The 19,591-nt window shown below is 47.4% G+C and overlaps 1 protein-coding gene across 6 annotated transcripts in view; it reads right to left on the bottom strand.

Moving 5' to 3' along the window:
* The window catches only part of STS (steroid sulfatase), a 639,557-nt gene that overhangs the window by 533,060 nt on the left and 86,906 nt on the right, over positions 1 to 19,591 (bottom strand). For all 6 annotated transcript variants that reach the window (XR_009500087.1, XR_009500086.1, XR_009500088.1 and 3 more), the window contains exons 3-6: positions 15,473 to 15,613; positions 12,107 to 12,228; positions 11,891 to 12,013; positions 9,681 to 10,104 (exon numbers count right to left, since the gene is read on the bottom strand). Coding sequence is in view for 3 of the 6 variants with exons in the window: in XM_059909899.1 (XP_059765882.1) it covers positions 9,681 to 10,104; positions 11,891 to 12,013; positions 12,107 to 12,228; positions 15,473 to 15,609 (806 nt within the window). In the remaining 3 variants the exon portion in view is untranslated. The remainder of the gene's footprint in view (positions 1 to 9,680; positions 10,105 to 11,890; positions 12,014 to 12,106; positions 12,229 to 15,472; positions 15,614 to 19,591) is intronic.

Here is a 19,591-nt window from a genome sequence, read left to right as displayed (position 1 = left end):
AACTCTCTTGAAAATTTATTGCCACTGCCTCGCACGCTGTGTGAAAAGATAGAACTTTCAGCTGCTACATGCCTTCCCTCTATTTGTTACAAATACAGGAGGCAGCTCTGCGCCTTCCCTCTATTTGTTACAAATACAGGAGGCAGCTCTGCGCCTTCCCTCTATTTGTTACAAATACAGGAGGCAGCTCTGCGCCTTCCCGGCAACCTTCAATCACTCCAATCTCAGAATCAAAAAGATTTACATCCCGTCCACGCGTGAGTGAAACCTAGGCAAGAAGATGGCTATGGCGTTATTTTTTTTTTTTTTTTCTGTCTGCCACGGTCTTGCATATCATGTTCCTCTTCTCAAAGTTTGACCTTGATGATTCACCGAGTGTCCCCATTTGAGTCAGCGTAGGGAATGATAGGAATGCAAATAGGGACGTCTGTGGATTCCTTCTGAGACCCCTCAGATGCCGGTGATTAGACTAAGGCATAAACCAGGTAGCGGTGTCAACAGTCACCCAGCCGGAGTCCGTGTGACCACCACTCTGCACGCACAGAGATGGACACACCTTGCTGTTCACTTCATCCATCCAGGCCTTTCACATCTATTCTGCCCACGTGACTCCAGGCACTAAAATATAAAGCTAAGCTGGACCGGCTCCTGCCATCAGCAACCCACAGTTCAGACAAGACCATTAATAATTGGTCTCAGCTGCTTTAAGTTCCACGATGGAGCACATCAGAGGATGGATACAGAGAAGGAGAGTGAATCTCAACCTGGTAGGGGTCAGAACTCACTCCTGGAGAGAGAGAGAGATTCCACAAGTTCCTGCCGTGCGCCAGTGTATGTGAACGCTTTCCATAAATGCATCGGTGTCTGAGCCATTGTCCCCTGGCTGCTATTCAGATACAGGAGTGGACAATGGCAGAGACGTAACCTGTGTACTTACCTGGTGAGCTTTTACAAGCACACTTTCTATGGCACGTGGTCCCAAACGATTCACTGAACACTTCAGAATACATTTTTAAAAACAAAAACGCCACTATATGGATTTTTACCACTAACTGAAAGATACCACTAATAGATGACAATTAGTTGGGAGGGGGAAAAAACTGGGAACAATTTTAACTTTTCACTTCTTTATATTTTTATACTGCTTTGATTTTTTAAAGTAGCACATGCTATTTTCAAAACCACAGAAAAACGAAGATATATCTTAAATATAAAAACGAAGACAGGAAGGACACCTCTTCCCCACAAAAACAGAGGGAAAAGAAATAGATACCCAGGTCTGAAAGTGGGTTTGTGGAATGAGATTTAAGATGCTGCCCTGACTTTAGTCACGCTGGCGCCCCTCCAGCTATGACCAGCACCCCTGCTTCTTCCCCACAATGGCCTCATCTGGGAAGCTTCACGACGGGCTCTCTTTGTGAGACGACCCTTCACAGAGAGCCTTGCCTGTGACTCTGTGTGACTCCTATAGATTATACGGCTTTGTAGTCACAATGGGGTACGGTGAGGATGCCCGACTAGAGACACCATCCATAATCGGGCTCAACCCTCCACGCACGGCTGAACTTCAATCAAAGAGTTTGAGGCCAGCCACACGCCCCACTCCGGAACAGGTGGTGGCAAGATTCTTTGATGCTTCCGGTTTTAAATTACCTGGCGTTCATTCGTCAAGTATCCTAACCCAGAGGTACTGAACATCCGTAGGAAAAAATGTCAAATTTCTTTATGCTTCAGGTAGGAGGAAAGAAGTAACAATTGAAATCGTTGTAATAGGAGACTGGACACTAGGGAAGAAGATGGATTTCCAAACTACTTCTGTTTCTGCTTCTGCTGCTTCTTCAGTTTCTGCTGCTTCTTCTGTTTTTGCTTCCACTTCTGTTTCTGCTTCTTCTTCTCTTTCTGCTTCTGTTTCTGTTTCTTGTCTTCTTCCTCCTCATCGTCCCCCTCCTTCAAGTCTATGCATGCCCCCCTCGGGTCCCCGGCAAAGATGACAGGCTCACGACAAACTGATGAGAGGCACTGTCTACTCTCAGCTTTCTAGACGGAGCCCCTTCCTCTCTGGAGAAGGCCCCCCGCCCAGTTAAGGGGACACAAGGATCCTCATAGACTATCTCTGGGGACGATGCAGGTGGGCGATGAGTGGGGACTGCCTCGCTGAAGGGTTCATCGTGACTTGTCCTGGAAGCAGGTCAAGGAAGTACGGCTGAGTAATCATGCCAAGTGCTCAGGAGTGCCCTAAAAGGGTGGGGGTACAACAGCATGGGGGTGTGCCCCCGTGAATGGACCCTCCGAGGGAAACAAACAAGACTGCCTGTGTTACCCAATCCCAGGAAATCTGCCCTGTCTGGGATACCTCTGTTAGTAGGTGGACGCCCGATATAAAAATAGGTCACCTATTCTACAGGTTCCCTCCCAGCCTGGACCCACAAAAGAAGCACATGCAGGATGTGAGCAGACCACCCTCACGCTTCGCCAGAGGGAACCAAGAAGTGAGTATAATGGGGATCCCTTCTAAGACGTGGAGCACACAGCAATTCACTCAACATCAGGACCCAATACTAAAAAAACAGGCCAATATTTTTAAAAATCGAGAAATTTCCAACTTAAAAAATCCCCCGAAATAGTCCCCCGCACACACGCAAATCGGTATTCCTGATTTCTCTGGAACGTTGGGATGTTGGGAGTACCACCCACACTCCTTCAGGACAGCAGTTAGCGGGAGCCCTCAGGAGTCAGCCATCCGAATGGGCTGCACCAAATCCAGCTCCCTCGGGCCCCAAGCCTCATCCCGCCCACCACGCATTTCCTTGCCAGCCTGGGCCTCCGCGTATCTGCGCCTTAACGCCTGATGTACCAAAGCTCAAACCTCCTGATTCCCGTGTGGGTCATAATCCTGGGGCACCAAAGAGATCTGGGGGTTTGATGAAAAAGGGAAGGTCCGAGAGCGCTTTATCCGGACCCCATTCAGGTGGGAATGCCGTGGGCCTGGACCCAGGATGGCTAAAGACAAGCATCCTCCAGAACTGCCTTCCGCTTGCAGCTTGCTCAGCCTGGAAGGAGGGGCACATCCAAAGAACCACTCCCCGTTCCTAAATTCATGTCCTGTTGCCCGATGACAGTTAGAAAACGAGCCAAGGGACTTCCCTGGTGGTCCAGGGGTTAAAACTCCGTGCTCCCAATGCAGGGGGCCCAGGTTTGATCCCTGGTCACGGCACTAGATCCCACATACATGCCGCAACTAAGAGCCCACATGCTGCAACTAAGACCTGGTGCAGCCTAATAAATAAATAAATATTTTTTTAAAAAAGGAAACCAATCAAGTAGCATCTACCCTTATTGAACAAGACAATTCTTTGATTATTTAACCTTTCCACTTTTGAACGTGTCTGTACGCGTGTGTCTCCCTGTGTGTTGCCCTTAATCTTTCATCTGATTTACTTTTCTCACCATGAACTAAAGTCCAGGTCACCCTTATTCTTTTCTGGCTTAAACTCTTATTTAAACTAATAAAATGATCCCTTTGCTCCAAAGAAGCTTTGTGTCCAGTCACGGCTATTCATCACGGCCACGGAGACCACAGCCCAGCTGGCAAGGTGAAAGGCTAGGCTGGAGGTGCCCTGTAAATGCATCTCGGGACCCTGAGTGTGCAAAACGCTGACGGCACCAGGACAGGATAAAAGGTCAGATCTTCCGATGATACATTTATCAACTGTCACAGGTCTGAGGGCGTTACCATGACACAAGTGATGCTTGTACAAAGGCGTACTTATTTACCGTAAAACTGCAGACTACAGAAAAGGTTTGGGGGGGGGGCTCTTCCCCATGACTCCCCACCAAGGGCAGGACACTTCCCTGTGGATGTCATTGCCCGCAGTCACTCACACTCCCCATAATTCTGAGGTCACGTGGCTTCCCTGTGGGGAGAGGTCAGGGATCAGGGTTTGGTAAAGTTAGAAAAAGGGGATCTTACAACTCTGGGGAATCCGATGAAAAGTAGAACTCTATGTGATTTCCAGCTTTTGGACTTGTTTTCTGGTAGACCCTAAAGGACACTTTCATGAAGCACAAGAAATATCTGAAAATGAGCTTACCTGAAAATGGTTAGCATTGATTTCACTTTTGATTATAGGCTTTAAAGCTACAAACACACACACACACGTGTGTGTGTGTGTCTGTGTGTAATGTCAATGCAACTTCCATAAACCAGGACCTGGAGAACAGAACATTCCTGGCAGATTTCATATGCATTTATGAATCCAGTAACTGGATACCCTAAACTATACAAATTATGTGGGTTTGTATAAAGTCATCATTTTGGAATATTTCTTCAGAGTGAGGGTGTCTTTACTGGCAGAGAAACACACAGTGGTTCCTTTCAACTGAAATGCTTTTTCTAGCAACGAAACGCCGGTTTCAGTGACTTTAGGGAGGAAAGGGGCCAACAAATCTGGCTCTTGCCGTGGCAGAAATGACCCAGGTTCGCCTCTCTCTATGAAGCACGTTTGGAAGCGTGAATCTCTTTCCACCCGCTGGCATCGCACCTTTTTCAATGCAGTTCAACTTGAACTAAAAAACTACCTTGGGAACAAAATTAACTTGCTAAATTCACCCGTCACCACGTAGCCTGTATCTTTTTGGAATACTCAGCCACTTCTCCCTCGCCACGGTAAGGATTGTACTACGAATGTGAGTTTATCTAAGAATTCCCAGGTGTGTTCTCCTTTGGGGGCATGGGACCTGGACGCTTCCATTTGGAGAAGGCGTATTGAATTTCCTAGTCTTCTTCCAAATAATCCACACTCGAACCTTGCTGGTAAGTCTGCAGAGTAGATGTGGAAGCAAAGAAGGCAGCAAGCTCGTTATGGTCCACTCAGGAGAGCCCTCACAGAGAGTTAGATACGGGCTCTAACCCGCTATCTACTATTCCCTGCGGGGCTTTTCCTCTCACTCCAAAGTTCTGAGCCTCAAATTCCTCCACAAGAAGACATCTCTTGACCCATCTTCCAGGGTCCTTTTGTAGCACATAAGAGGTGAGGTGTATGAAACGTGACCCAGAATACGTGTATATCCACAGTGCCTGCCGTATATCTAACCAGTATCTGTTAAAACTTGAACATACCCCTAGCTGGGCACCCAAGCTGGATCTGTTTTACAAAGCATGGATGAGAGTCATGACCAGGGAGAAAGCTGGAATGACTGAAGGGCCCTTCATTCAGGGCATATAAGGAGGACTGAGTATCTCTAAGAAATCTACAGGTCATTCCTTCCTGTCAGAGCAACAAGGATTTCTTGCTAATTAAAGTGTGTTTAGGATGACCTGTCTCGAATTACTGTACAGCTTAGAACATATGTTGAGTTAATTATCTAGGTCTCTAATGGTAGAAGCATTTTCCCAAGATAAGTTCTATCCCTAAAAGAGTAAATTACGGTGAGGGATCGTGGAGTGCATAGTTATGTATTCCACACCGTCACTCTCCTCAACTTGGAAACACCTGCTTGTAATCCCGGGGCACGTACCTAAATTTGGCTAAGCAGACTTCATTTGAGACAATCACAAACCAATAAAGCATCATCCCCTTATGCCCTTGTCATCTGTATCTTCATATCACAAGTTAGTATCTCTGGAACAAACGTCTGAGTATAAATCATTTCATCCACAAGGCTCAGAGAGAGAATATAAATTTTAGAAAAGAGAGTTTAAATCATTTTCCTCATTACCTTTGACAAATGAACCCAGGGAGAGCCGTGTACCCAAAAACTGGTTTTTATATCAATACATTGAAATAAGGCACTGGTTTCAATCGGAAAATTTTGATTCAAGAGCATTTGAATAAATTTCACAAACACCGTTATTGCTTGGATGAGGTTTTCCTTCTTCTGCTTCTGAGTAGCCCTGAATCCATGTCTCACAGAGGTGGTAAGGCCTGCCTAAATTACTCAGGATCTTGTGGTCAAAGAGATACACATTTAAATGTCTTCAGATCCTTGAAAAAAATTTTTATAAATATGATAGTGTCACAATCTGTTCTGATTCTTTGGTACCATATTAAGGCAATTCTCTCTAGATTCTTGAAAATAAAAATTCAGCAAATCAGATATCTCCTGTAACACAGGAAGACGATGGTACCCAAGGATGATTTTACCTAGATGTTTAAAATCTTTGAATCTTCAGATAATGTATATGAGAAGTTTTTTTTGTGAATGACATCATGGTACATACCTGGTAGTACTGCCACTAATACTGACCAATTTATGCATTGCTCCAATGTGGGCAATAGTCGTCTACATTAGAACCACCTATTTAAAGACTAAACCCTTTTCAAATAATTCAATAAGCATAACCTCCCACTATGGTGTTGCTACAGCATCCTAAGTCTCTAGTTCTGGAAGAAAACTGCAGAAACCCCAATATAATCCAGATAAACTGGTTGGACCGCTAAGTATTGGAGAAATGCAAATCAAAACTACAATGATATCACCTCACACCGGTCAGAATGGTCATCATCAAAAAGTCTACGAACAATAGGGGCTTCCCTGGTGGCACAGTGGTTGAGAATCTGCCTGCCAATGCAGGGGACACGGGTTCGAGCCCTGGTCTGGGAGGATCCCACATGCTGCAGAGCAACTAGGCCCGTGAGCCACAGCTACTGAGCCTGCGCGTCTGGAGCCTGTGCTCCGCAACAAGAGAGGCCGCGATAGTGAGAGGCCCGCGCACCGCGATGAAGAGTGGCCCCCGCTTGCCGCAGCTAGAGAAAGCCCTCACACAGAAACGAAGACCCAACACAGCCAAAAATAAATAAATAAATAAATAAATTTTTTAAAAAAAGAAAAAAGAAAAAAAAAGTCTACAAACAATAAACGCTGGAGAGGATGTGGAGAAAAGGGAACCCTCCTGCACTGCTGGTAGTAGTGCAAGTTGATGCAGCCACTGTGGAAAACAGTATGGAGGTTCATTAAAAAGCTAAAAATAGAGTTACCATATGACCCAGCAATCACACTCCTGGGCATATATCCAGAAAAAACGAAACCTCTAATTTGAAAAGAAACATGCACCCCAATGTTCATTGCAGCACTATTTACAACAGCCAAGACATGGAAGCAACCTAAGTGTCCATCAATAGATGAATGGATAAAGAAGATGTGGTATAAATATACAATGGAATATTACTCAGCCATAAAAAAGAATGAAATAATGCTACTTGCAGCAACATGGATGGACCTAGAGATGATCATACTAAGTGAAGTGAGTCAGACAGAGTAAGACAAATACCATATGATGTCACTTCTATGTGGAATCTAAAAAAAGTGATACAAATGCACTTATTTGCAAAACAGAAATAGACTCACAGACATAGAAGACTTACGGTTACCAAAGGGGAAAGGGGGGGAGGAGGGATAAATTAGGAGTTTGCAATTAACAGATACACACTACTATACATAAAACAAATAAACAACAAGGACCTACTGTAGAGCACAGGGAACTCTACTCAATATTTTGTGATAACTTATAATGGAAAAGAATCTGAAAAAGAATTTATATATCTACATAGTATATCTATAGTATATATAACAGAATCACTTTGCTGTACACCTGAAAGTAACACAACATTGTAAATAAACTATACTTCAATAAAAAATCAATGAAATTAAAGTTAAACAAAGATAAACTAGTTGAGGTTCAATACCCTTAGGCTAATCAAATTTGTTTCGATCCTGTCCCAAAGTCATACACCAAGGAACCCATTAAAATTCCTCCTAATCAGATGAATGAATTTCATATATCCTATAGATTCAATTATCTGTGTCCAAATACCACATGCTGTCAAAATGTGACTCACCCTGGAAGTTGAGGACCACTCCTGAAGCCTGTCACTTTATAAGGAGCATTGTATTATTCACCTCCTCCCCGTAGGTTCCTGAGGGATTGCTAGTCAATGGACAGGAACAGGAGAGGGTTCCGCTGCTTCAGCAAGTTTGCCAAACAGCAAACGGTTGTATTCTGGCTTAAATGGGTAGGTCTGCCATCCACAGAACACCACTGTACCTCGGAATGGCCGTTCTCTTACTTGTAAAATACTGTAAGGCTAACCCATGAGGTAAAAGCTTTGTCTACCATGCAGACTGGGACCCACTGTTGAGTCATGACATTAATTTTGTGTCACAACCAGATAATTTTTTAAAAAATAAAACAGAAGGGAATCAGGCAGGAAGTATCCGAAGTGATCACTCTATGAAGAAATAAATCCTTTCTGGAAACTTTTGCTTCAGTTAAACATCTGTGTATGACATCTTATTGGATGATGGTGTAAAATGTATGTCTTACGAAGTTCAAAAGCTTCTGCATTAGATCATGTTAGCACTACCTTCTAGAAAAATCTAGGCAGCTTAGTGATGGTGCCGTTCTCTAACAGCAAAAACCCACAGATGCTCTAGGATTTCTCAGAGTGTTCTACAGGAGTTTAGAACTCTAGGGGAGCTTGTTAACAGGGAGATGCAAAGCCTTACCTTAGAACTACTCAGTAGGAATTTCTCAAGGTAAGACTGGCAATCTTCAGTTTCAGCCAGCACACCAGCACCTCCCTACACAAAGTCTGAGGACTCACACTTCTCCACCTACGGTCAAGAGCTTTTCCCCTCTTCCCTTCTTGGTCTACCTGTGGGAAGTTCCAACGATCCAATTTTCTATGCCACCACGTACTGAGCTATCAAAGGCAATCCCACAAGGGACAGATCTGCACCAAGCGCCACGCCCACGATGCGGGTGTCCGTTCCAGTGAGGCCCGCCCCTGGCTGTGCGGGCCAATGGGTAGGCTGGTCGTGAGCACTGATGTCTCAACAGTATCTCCATGTTCAAATTCACGGACACAGATGTTCACCAGCGTGATGGCCAGCTGAACATCTTCCCCTTTCTCTTAAGAATCGAATTATCAGTATGTCCTTCATCAGGCCATGTTGCCAGTTTCCTCCGCTCTCTGGTGCCTGAACAGATCTGCTCTCATGGGCAGGGCAAGTAACCACCAAGGCCAAACATCTGATTTTCACACCGAGTTCCCACCTTTCTCTATAGGACTATCCTCTAAACTTTCAGAGGCAACAAAACAATTTTGTTCATTTTTAACAGCAAGTGTTCCTGAGACAGACTGTTGTCAAGCCCTCCGTGGATGGCTACCCCCTTTGCTGACTGCAAACACCAAAACTACAAACTCAAGAGGCCCCAACAGACTCACAAGAGATCATCTGCTTCACCCAGTTGACTCACAGAGTTGCTCTGCTCGGAAACGTGCCCAGAATATTTTAGATCTCCTCACGTTGTTCATATCATATAACATCTACAGTAAACAATACACATGACCTTTCCTCTCTTAATCACACACCTGAAGAGTAAAGACCATGGGGATGCCTTAAGGTCCCTGTTGTCACCCAGACATTTTTCGGACATGGCCTCATAAGCAGAGGACGTGCGGGAAACTGGCAAAGCATCTCTGGGGGGAGCCCAGGTCATCGTAATTCCCGACCCACTCCCCGCCCCAACAATACATGCCCAGCTGGAGAAATCCCCCAACCACAGAGGGGGAAACATGGCTCAAAGGACCACCCCGGTTCCTCCACCTCCATGGAAACACCTGAAATAGCATATTACATGTGGCCCAGGCAGCATCAGGCTGGGAGGCGATACCAACCGTTGTATGAACTGGGCCGCGTCCGCCGTGAGCCTCTGCGTGAGGTTGTCATAGGACATGGGCTGCTGGGTGATGTCACGGTTCCTCATGAGGAAGCAGTTCAGGGGCCGGAAGTAATGCAGGAAGCACAGCAGGGCGCCGAGGACCAGGGCGGCCAGGAAGAAGAGGCAGAAGAAGACGCAGAGGGGCACCTGGACGAACCCCAGACACATGAGCACGGCCAGGGTCAGCAGTGTAATGGCGATGACCTGCAGGGGGACGAAGACCAGCAGCCTTAAGGCCCTGGTGAACACGCTGCCTTCGCCCGGCTTGCAGTCCCGCAGGTTGGTCATGGGCAGCCCGTGGAAATAGTCGAAGCCATGGCTCAAGGGGTGGTGACAGAGGTCCGTTCTGTTGTGACAGCTGGTGCCAAGGTGCCACTTCCCTGAGCAGATAAACAAACAGGCGGCACGTTTAGTCCCAATGAACACCCCGACACGAAGGTCAGCTTCTGAGTCGCGCATGCTGGAAAGTGGCCTCTTTCTGCATATTCATCAGCCAAAACGATTCTACCGCTTCCACCTCCGTTTCCACAAACGGTAGGGTAGGAACCACTCTCTCCACCAGAAAACAAGAGGGGATTTAGTGATTGGAAAAAATACAAATAAAATAAAAGACACACACCTCACATACTTCATAGGCAGGAGACAAAACTACATAGATGAACACCAATGTTTTTTGGGGACATGTGGGTTTTTTTGTTTGTTTGTTTGTTTGTTTTTAAAATTTTATTTATTTATTTATTTATTTATGACTGTGTTGGGTCTTTGTTTCTGTGCGAGGGCTTTCTCTAGTTGTGGCAAGCGGGGGCCACTCTTCATCGCAGTGCGCGGGCCTCTCACTATCGCGGCCTCTCTTGTTGTGGAGCACAGGCTCCAGATGCGCAGGCTCAGTAGTTGTGGCTCACGGGCCTAGTTGCTCCGCGGCATGTGGGATCTTCCCAGACCAGGGCTCGAACCCGTGTCCCCTGCATTAGCAGGCAGATTCTCAACCACTGCGCCACCAGGGAAGCCCACACGTGTTTTTTTTAAAGACATATCCTTAAAAGGAAAGTCTTAAAACCAACTTGATTTTGTCCCTGAAATGTTAGAAGTGGAAATGAATCCTTACGTAAAAACTACCCCTGAGGCATGAGGAAATCATACTCATAACTCAGCAATTATTTTAAACACCTATAAACATTTCTTATAAAATGTGAACTGTACGGAACTTTCCTGGAGATCCAGTGGTTAAGACTCCGCGCTCCCACTTGCAGGGGACACGGGTTCGAGCCCTGGTCGGGGAACTAAGATCCCGCATGCCACGCATTGTGGCCAAATAATAAAATAGAATAAAAATGAAATGTGACTGTATCACTAAATTAGGGAGTGTCTCACACAAGAGAAAAAGTGATGGTGGTTTGACAAAATGTGGGAGGAAAGAGACCGGTCATTTTGCTCCCATGAGATTTTCTAGGGATCCTCTGATGACCTGCATAGACCCAAGTTTATCAAGTGAAAGGGGAGAAGGATTTGTTCCTATCAAGGGGATAAAATCAGTGGGAATGTCAACTGAGAAAAATTCAGACGCAATTTTAGTACTGAAACGTAAAATGAAAACCTTTATCAATAGTATGGTGTGTGTGTTTGTGTGTGTGTGTGTGTGTGAGTGTGTGTGTGTAGTTTTGTATGCTGTGTATGTGCATAATTAGTTATCCATTTCTCTATCTGTTTTCTATCATCTGTCTCATCTTTCTATCTCATCCATCCACCATCCACTCATTCACCAGCCATTCACCATCCGTCATCCACCCACCATCCAACATCCAACCACCACCCATCATCCATCCACCATCCATCCACCCACCCATCCAAGCATCCACCCATCCATCCATCTGTCCATCCACCATCCATCCATCACCCATCCACCATCCACCCATCCATCCATCCATCCCTCCATCCATCCATCCATCCACACACATACACATACATACATAAATAAGGACACACATCTACACATTCAAATAGTACATATAGACACATGGTGTTTGACTTGAGAATTGAAATAATTTCTTCCCTATTTACAGTTGTGCAAACTCTATCAGTCAGTTCATCTTCAAGAAGGCTGCTCTCATGCCCTCCCCACTTTCCCACTCACCCAGGTCCTCGCCTCCCCTCACCAGCTGCCCATACCTATCAGAGCTGTGGAATAGCCTTGATTCTTCAGGAGCTTGGCGAACGTAATCTCACTGTGGGGAAGTCCTCCGGAAGAGGCCGAGAAGACGAAAACTCCCACTTGGGACCGAGACGCCATTCCTAAGCCAGGAGAAACCCACCATTAAGACAGGGGAAGCATTAGGACTGGGAGGTGGACCGGGGCCGCGGCGACGGAACCAGGAGGTCGGTTACCTGAGCGGATGGGATACCGGCCCGTCATGAAGGCCGCCCTGCTGGGTGTGCACAGGGGCGACGCTGCCAGGTGCTGCGTGAGCTTCACTCCCCCTCTGGCCAAGCGGTCGATGTTGGGAGTCCTGGAACAAAGACTCAGGTCATTCATCGCGACCCTGAACAGAAAGCTTTCTCTCTGGCTTTGTACAGTGAGTCACTTGTCACTTATCCAGGGAAACTGCGACGGGACAGGGGGAACGAAGGGGACACAGCACCGAGACTCAGAGTGACAACGGAACCACACTGAGGATGAAATCATCCAGGTCTGCCCTCTCCAGGGGCCCACCCATGCCCCCCTGGGGGCTCTGAGCTGCTGATTTAGGAGAGAAGCCAAGTCCTGACAATGGGCTGCTGTGAGGAGCGGGAGGGGCGTGGGTCAAGGTCTCAGTCCTCCGTCACCTGTGCCCCCCACCAGTTACCTCCGTGCCCCAAACGAGAAAGCTCTGGGAGCAGCCTGACTCTTCTCTTCCCAGCCACAGCCAAAGAGAAGCTCCTAACCACTTCTCACCAGGCTCTGCCGAATTTCCACGTGGCCCCAGGGAGAACGGGGTGACGGCACCGTCCGGGGAAAGGGACGACGGGCTCCCGGTGCATTTACCAGGGATCAGTAACAAAGGGGTCACAGACTCCAGGGAAAAGGGACACAGCAACGTGGAAACACGACACGCCGTGAGACACTCACACCCTCTGAGTGTCTTTTTTTTTACGCCAAAGAAACACTCATTTATGGGCTGACTTCTAGGATGATGCCTTATGCAGGACAAGCCATCCTGCCACCTTTTATCCAGGACTGGTGTGGCCCATCCCCTTAGGAGATCATGCCAGACTTCCTAGGCATTCAGAGGGGAAGGCCCTTCAGGTCTGGGTCCACGCTGAGTGACGATCCCTTATCCTCCAGTGGGAACCGCAGCGCCTGCCTCTCTGCCAGGCTGCTCATCTTCTATACTTCAGTTCTGAGCATAGGTGGGACTCCCCGACCCTACCATGGCCTCCTTGCCCTGTGGGAGGGGCCTGTTCCATCTGTAGGATGTCAGTCCCTAGCCCCCACCACGGCAGCTTCCTCCCTGTAAAGGGACGGCGTGGCTAACGGCACACCCCTCCAAGACTTCTGCCTGTGGCGTGGGGCACGGATCTTGTTCCGTCGTGACGCCACTGCTTCCCTGGTCCAGCGCCCACAGGCTAGTCCTGTAACGATGCATAGCTCGAAGCGGAAGATCACGGCATTGCACTGTAACGTCAAGCTGCTCTCTCATCTATTAGTTTAACTCATGCCTTTAATTGTCAACATTTCCACTTTGCTTTGGCCTTACATTACAAGATGCTGACAACACGGAGATTGTCTGTATGTTTGACTTAATCCCCTGAGATTGTCTGTATATTTGACTTAATCCCCCTACTGCCTAGATTGGCCACTGACAAATGTGACTATTTTGGGGTGTGATATTATAAAATGTAAAATGAAAAATGTCCTTCAGAAAGAACTGGGGAGGAAGGGATAAGTTAGGAGTTTGGGATTAGCAGAGACAGACTAGTACGTATAAAACAGATAAACAACAAGGATTTAGTGTAGAGCACAGGGAACTATATTCATTACCTTGTAATAAACTATAATGGAAAATGGAAAAGAATCGGAAAAAAGAATATCTACATATACAAATGTATGTATAAATATATACGTATAAGTATATATATATATAAATATATACATATATATTGATATAAAACTGAATCACTGTGCTGTACACCTGAAACTAACACAACATTGTAAATCAACTATACTTCAATTAAAAAAAAAAAAAAAAGAACTGGATGCTAATATGGAGGAAAAGGCAGATTTAGGGTATTATTGATATGAATTCTTACTTAGGATTTTATAGCCCTTTTTTCCCTTTGGATAATTGGCAGACACTGAACCTTAAAGGCTTGATGATGATTTTTTAATTAAGACGCCTTAGTAGGAACAGTTATCTATTATCTCACTAAAGTTTAGGAATATCATATCTAAAATTATATCTAATACTAATATCCTATGGTATTTTAAAATGATACTTAAAATGAAAAAAAAAAATAAACTGTGACCTCGATAAGAAAAATTAAATTACTAACAAGGTTCGTGTCCGAAACGTCTAACAGTGTGATCTAAACTTTTCACAAGATGAAGCAAAAGGTGGGGAAGGAAACATACATGGCCAATTAAAATTTTAAGAGAACGCTGAGTGCAGATCTTATCCTTACACGTGCTTTAAACAAAATCTAACAAACATCATAGGTCAGCGTACATTTTAAAAGTAACACGCGACATCTGACGCACAGAATCAGGTTGGAAGTGACGTAACATTTGGCTGCATCTTGCAGGCCGGCTCATCCTCAAAAGTGTAATTTACTTCACTTTTGTTTGCTGTGCCACATAACGATGAAACAGACGTCCTGAGACGCACGGTCATGTTGTACAGAAGAGGAGGACCTACAGCGAGTGGTGTGAACACAAATCAGACCCCGTGGCACTCAGCGGCAGGTCCCTCCGAGCTTCAGATAATTATCTGTAGCTCTTACGAGAAAATTCTGGCGAATCCCACCCTCTCCTTTCATTTTGTTTGCGCTGACCATGTGTGAGATGAAGCTCTCCACAGAACCACAGTTATGTCAACATTTCCCCGTGATCATATAGAGAAAGTGCCTCCCTAAGGCCAATATTCCACTGCGCCCTGACCGACTAATTCTAAGCCCAAGAGCCCTACACCGGGGGCTGGGGAACAAAACACTTCCTCTGTCCGAGTCTGGTTCCCACTGTGTTTTCTGACCACCGTAGTCACCCCTAGCCCTTGAAAAGTTCTGACATCATCAAACGTGACACGTGTCCCCAGGACGTCTGTCCCCGGCCGGTGTGTCTGCCGGAGAATCCAGCACAGCCTGGCCCAGAGGCGGAAGGAAGGTGCAGAGGTGACAGCGAGTGGTTGACAAGGGGGGATGGACTGGGTCCCAGTGGGAATGGAGCCAGAGGCCGAAAACAGAAGACAAAACAGAAGAGGCGAAGCAAAGGGAGGGAAACATGATGATGGAAAAAAACCACAGAGTAGGGGCGAGGAAGAAAGAATTGTGATGAATACCTTCCCAGGGAGCCGCCTGAGTTCATCCAACAGTGATTCGAACAGATAAGTCCTCATGCCTGCCTACGAACGCCTGTGTGTGCCTATGTAAAGTCGCACAGGAAAGCGTGCCGTTGGGGGGCTTTGAACGTTTCCCCGTGGCCTGTGCTCTGTGAACGTGCGCTGCCCGTCACGGGACGGCAGCCTGTGAAGGGAGCCCTGTGTTTACATGTCACCCAACCTGAGGGTCTTGTTTCCATAGCAGCCAGGATCGCCAATGCCAAGGTCGTCGGCCATCAGCAGGACGAAGTTGGGCGTTGACACCGCGTGGCTCCGGGCCTCGTAGATGAACAGCAGCAGAAGCCAAAGCGTCCTCATCCTCCTGCAAAGGGCAAGGGGAAGAGAGACATGAAGGGTGCTGGCCCGAGGCGGACCGTCCTCCTTCTCTGCGACACTCCCCCTCCCCCCAGCAGAGGACGTTCTGTCGACCCGGCCACCCCAGACGACATGGGCTGCAAAGCACCTAAGACATCACGTGGCGAAGAACTGTATCCTCTCTGTCCTGTGTGTCTGTTTCGAAAACAAACACTTCTTTCTCCCTGGATAGCAGTGACCTCTCCTTTCTACCCCAAACCAAAACATAGGCTCTGTCTAGAAAAATGAAAACACAATCATCTCTTTACGGAAGGTGGGCTCTGTGTCATCAGCTGAAAGTTCTCTGCACTGAAAAAAAAACCCAGGCATTTCAGGACAATCCAATTGTCAATGTCAAATCCTTTCTAAAACTAGCCATGAGTGTCGGCGTAGCGGCTTTTCAAAGGGAAACACGTAGACTTGGGCGTGATGCAAACCTTTCCAAGCTCAAGGAAGACAAGGCTCACAGCCTGGGGCGGCTCTGGGTGCTAGGAGGTGGCAGCAAACGCAGTGGAGCGGCGGGAAATCCATCCACCTTCTATGGCTGTCACCCCAACGCACACTCACCCCCCTGCCCCGGCATGTCACCCCTTTCAAGAACAACGGGCTGGAGGACTCTGGGGGTGGATACACACCTGAAACTCCCGCTCCGATGCCCATAGGAACTGCCAAGTGGACGCTCAGGAGGGGGACAGAACCTGCCCGCATCTGAGCAGCTGCGGGCAGAAGCATCCTCAGGCCTATCCCCGTGGGTGGGGTTAAACGTCCGCGGGGCCAGAACAAGGGGTCAGACCGAGGGATGCACACACCTGAGCTTTCGCTCACCTCGAGAGAACTCAGCACTTAGGGAAACGAGAGGAAACCTTAGCAGAACCTATGGCATCAGGAACGCATCGGGGGAGCTTCCCTGGTGGCGCAGTGGTTGAGAATCCGCCTGCCAGTGCAGGGGACACGGGTTCGAGCCCTGGTCTGGGAAGATCCCACATGCCGCGGAGCAACTAAGCCCGTGCACCACAACTACTGAAGCCCACGAGCCACAACTACATGTTAAAAATAGCCCATCTTGGGCTTCACTGGTGGCGCAGTGGTTGAGAGTCCGCCTGCCAGTGCGGGGGACACGGGTTCGAGCCCTGGTCTGGGAAGATCCCACATGCCGCGGAGCAACTGGGCCCGTGAGCCACAACTACTGAGCCTGCGCGTCTGGAGCCTGTGCTCCGCAACAAGACAGGCCGCGATAGTGAGAGGCCCGCGCACCGCGATGAAGAGTGGCCCCCGCTCGCCGCAACTGGAGAAAGCCCTCGCACAGAAACGAAGACCCAGCACAGCCATAAATAAATAAATAAATAAATAAACGCCAATCTCTTTAAAAAGAAAAAAAAAAAAAAAAAAGGAACGCATCGGGGGCGGGAAGGGGCCTGGGACATGCAGACCCCACAGGAGCTGTGGGGTTGCACAGGAGGCATGATGGCCACATGGAGCAGGAATCCCATGAGAGTTTCGTCGGATCAAACAACACGGGTGCTGCTTCCAGAGGACACCTGGACGCCAACACAGCCACCCTCACGTGGTCCTCTGCTTTCACTGTACCTCCTTGTTCTCTGTAACACTGACCCTCGCCTAGAGTGGGATGTGGAAACACAGCCCAGCCCCCAAAGATGTCCAGGCCCTCATCCCTGGAACCCACTTGGAACGGGACGATTCTCTGTCACAGCAGCCGTGCTGTGCCAGGACCCCTGGACCCACCCACTCGATGCCTGCAGCGCACCCTCCCACCCTGACTTGTGACACCAAAAAGTCTCCCGACGCTGCCTCACGTCCCCTGGGGCATAAAGTCACCCCCAGTGCAGAACCACCGAGTCACCGCCGGCCCATCACCCTCTTCATCATCTGCAAAATCATCGGCGAAACCTTCGCTCCTGTATGTACACAGGGATGACTCACTCCCTTTGCTGTCGGAGGCGGGCAGCTCGGCTTCTGTGGAGGGATTCGGAAGCTCCAGCCCATCTGAGCAACGGACTTTCTCCTTTGCACCCACGAGTACATCTTCAATGCTAACAGATCACATTCCTCGGCCATCACGTGCCCCCGCGGGTCACAGAAGCCCTTGCATTCCTGGGCATGTGGGCAACAAGCTCAAAGAGGCTCTTCAAAGAGGACCTTAGGCTCCGAGCATTCCTTCTCGTCTTGCCTCACCTGTGACTTATCTGTCTCTGGTCCATGTGGAACATCTCTCCCCACCGCGCCTTTTCGTCAGATGTTCTGCTCTCCGAACAGTCATCTTGCCAGTTGCCTTTCTGAGTCCAGATCAAAGGATCCTCACCCCCAATGCGTGGATAACTTGGAGCCATACCTTTCCCTCCTGACCTACTTTCGGTCTCCCCTCTCACCTCTCTGCCTCAAGGATCTTTTCACAAAGGCAAACTCGGCGCCCTTTGTCTAAAGATAACGAACCAGGGAAATGTGACCATTCAATGTGCCCTTCTAGTACTCACTCTCTCATTCCTAACTGTCTCCCCCGTGCTCTCTTTGGCGGCCTGTCTTTGTCGGGGAGTAGAGGCATGAGGGCAGAATGAAGAGTCAGGGGTCTCGTATCAGCTCAGGCCAGCCGCTACGAGGCCTGGGTCGTGAGCATCACCTCCTTGCGTGGATGACTCATCCACATTTCACCAAAATGCCATCTCTGCGGTCGGGCAGTCAACTAAATGCCTGCTTTTTTTTTCAGTGCAGACAACTTTCAGCTGGTGACACAGAGCCCGCCTCCCATAAAGAGATGGAAAGAAAAGGTCTCCATGAAATCAAGATCTCCGCACTCCCGTGTTCGTTGCAGCATTATTCACAATAGTCAACATACAGAGACAACCTTAGTGTCCACGCACGGATGAAGGGATAAAGACAATGTGATATAATGGAAAGTTACTCAGCCTTGAAAAGAAAGAAATCCTGCCACTTGTGACAATATGGATGAACCTGGAGGACGTTATCCTAAGGGAAATAAGCCAATAACAGAAGCACACATACCGTGTCATCTCACTCATATGTAGAACCTAAAAATAGAAAGCTGAACTCATAGAAACAGAGAGTATAACTGTGGTTGCCCCGGGCAGACGGGGGGCGGTGGCACAGAAGAAATGGGGAGGTATTGCTCAAAGGGTATAAGCTTCCAGTTATAAGATGAATAAGTTCTGGGAAGTAATGTGCAGCGAGGTAACTATAATTAATAACACTGTATTGTATACTTGAAATCTGCTTAAACAGTAGATCTTAAGCACTCTACCCATAAAAAAAAGTCTTAAATGTGTGAGGTGACGAATGTGTTAACTAACTTGACAGTGGTAATCACTTCATAACGTATATGTATATCAATTCACCATATTTAAATATATGCAATTTTATTTGTCAACTATACTTCAACTGAGCTGGGAAAAAAATATCCCCTTCCCCTCCTTCCAAGAAAAAGAAAAAGAAACAAAGGGTTTCCAAAATGATAAAGTACTAGACAAATGTAACTTGCTAGGAGTATTTTTGTCTTTCGATACCATTGCAGCTAAAAGCCATCCACTGACAATTCAACCAAATCCGTTTCAACAAACGCTTATGAGGTAGAAATTGGCTGAAAGACCATGATGGTCTTGTGATGGTTTCATGGTTGAATGAGACACAGAATCATCCTGCAAGGCTCCAAGTGGCCAAATGAGGTATTCCATGAGTACAGAACCCACGAAAATAAGTGACAGATGTGGTTTCTGCAGATGAGTTTCAGTCCTGGTTCCCCTGCTTCATAGTGGTGAAACCACAGGACATTTACTTAGCCTCTTTGCCATCATTTTCTTCTGTAAAATGGGGATTATTGTGAGGATAACATGATATACTTAGCACTATGATTCAGTAAGGGACTCATAGGTGCCAGTACTTGTTAGCTGCAGTTATCAGCAGCGTTATTATAATT

This window comes from Balaenoptera ricei, chromosome X (genome assembly GCF_028023285.1).
Source record: "Balaenoptera ricei isolate mBalRic1 chromosome X, mBalRic1.hap2, whole genome shotgun sequence".
In the NCBI taxonomy this organism is placed as follows: Eukaryota; Metazoa; Chordata; class Mammalia; order Artiodactyla; family Balaenopteridae; genus Balaenoptera; species Balaenoptera ricei.
This window is presented reverse-complemented; position numbering and strand designations above follow the sequence as displayed.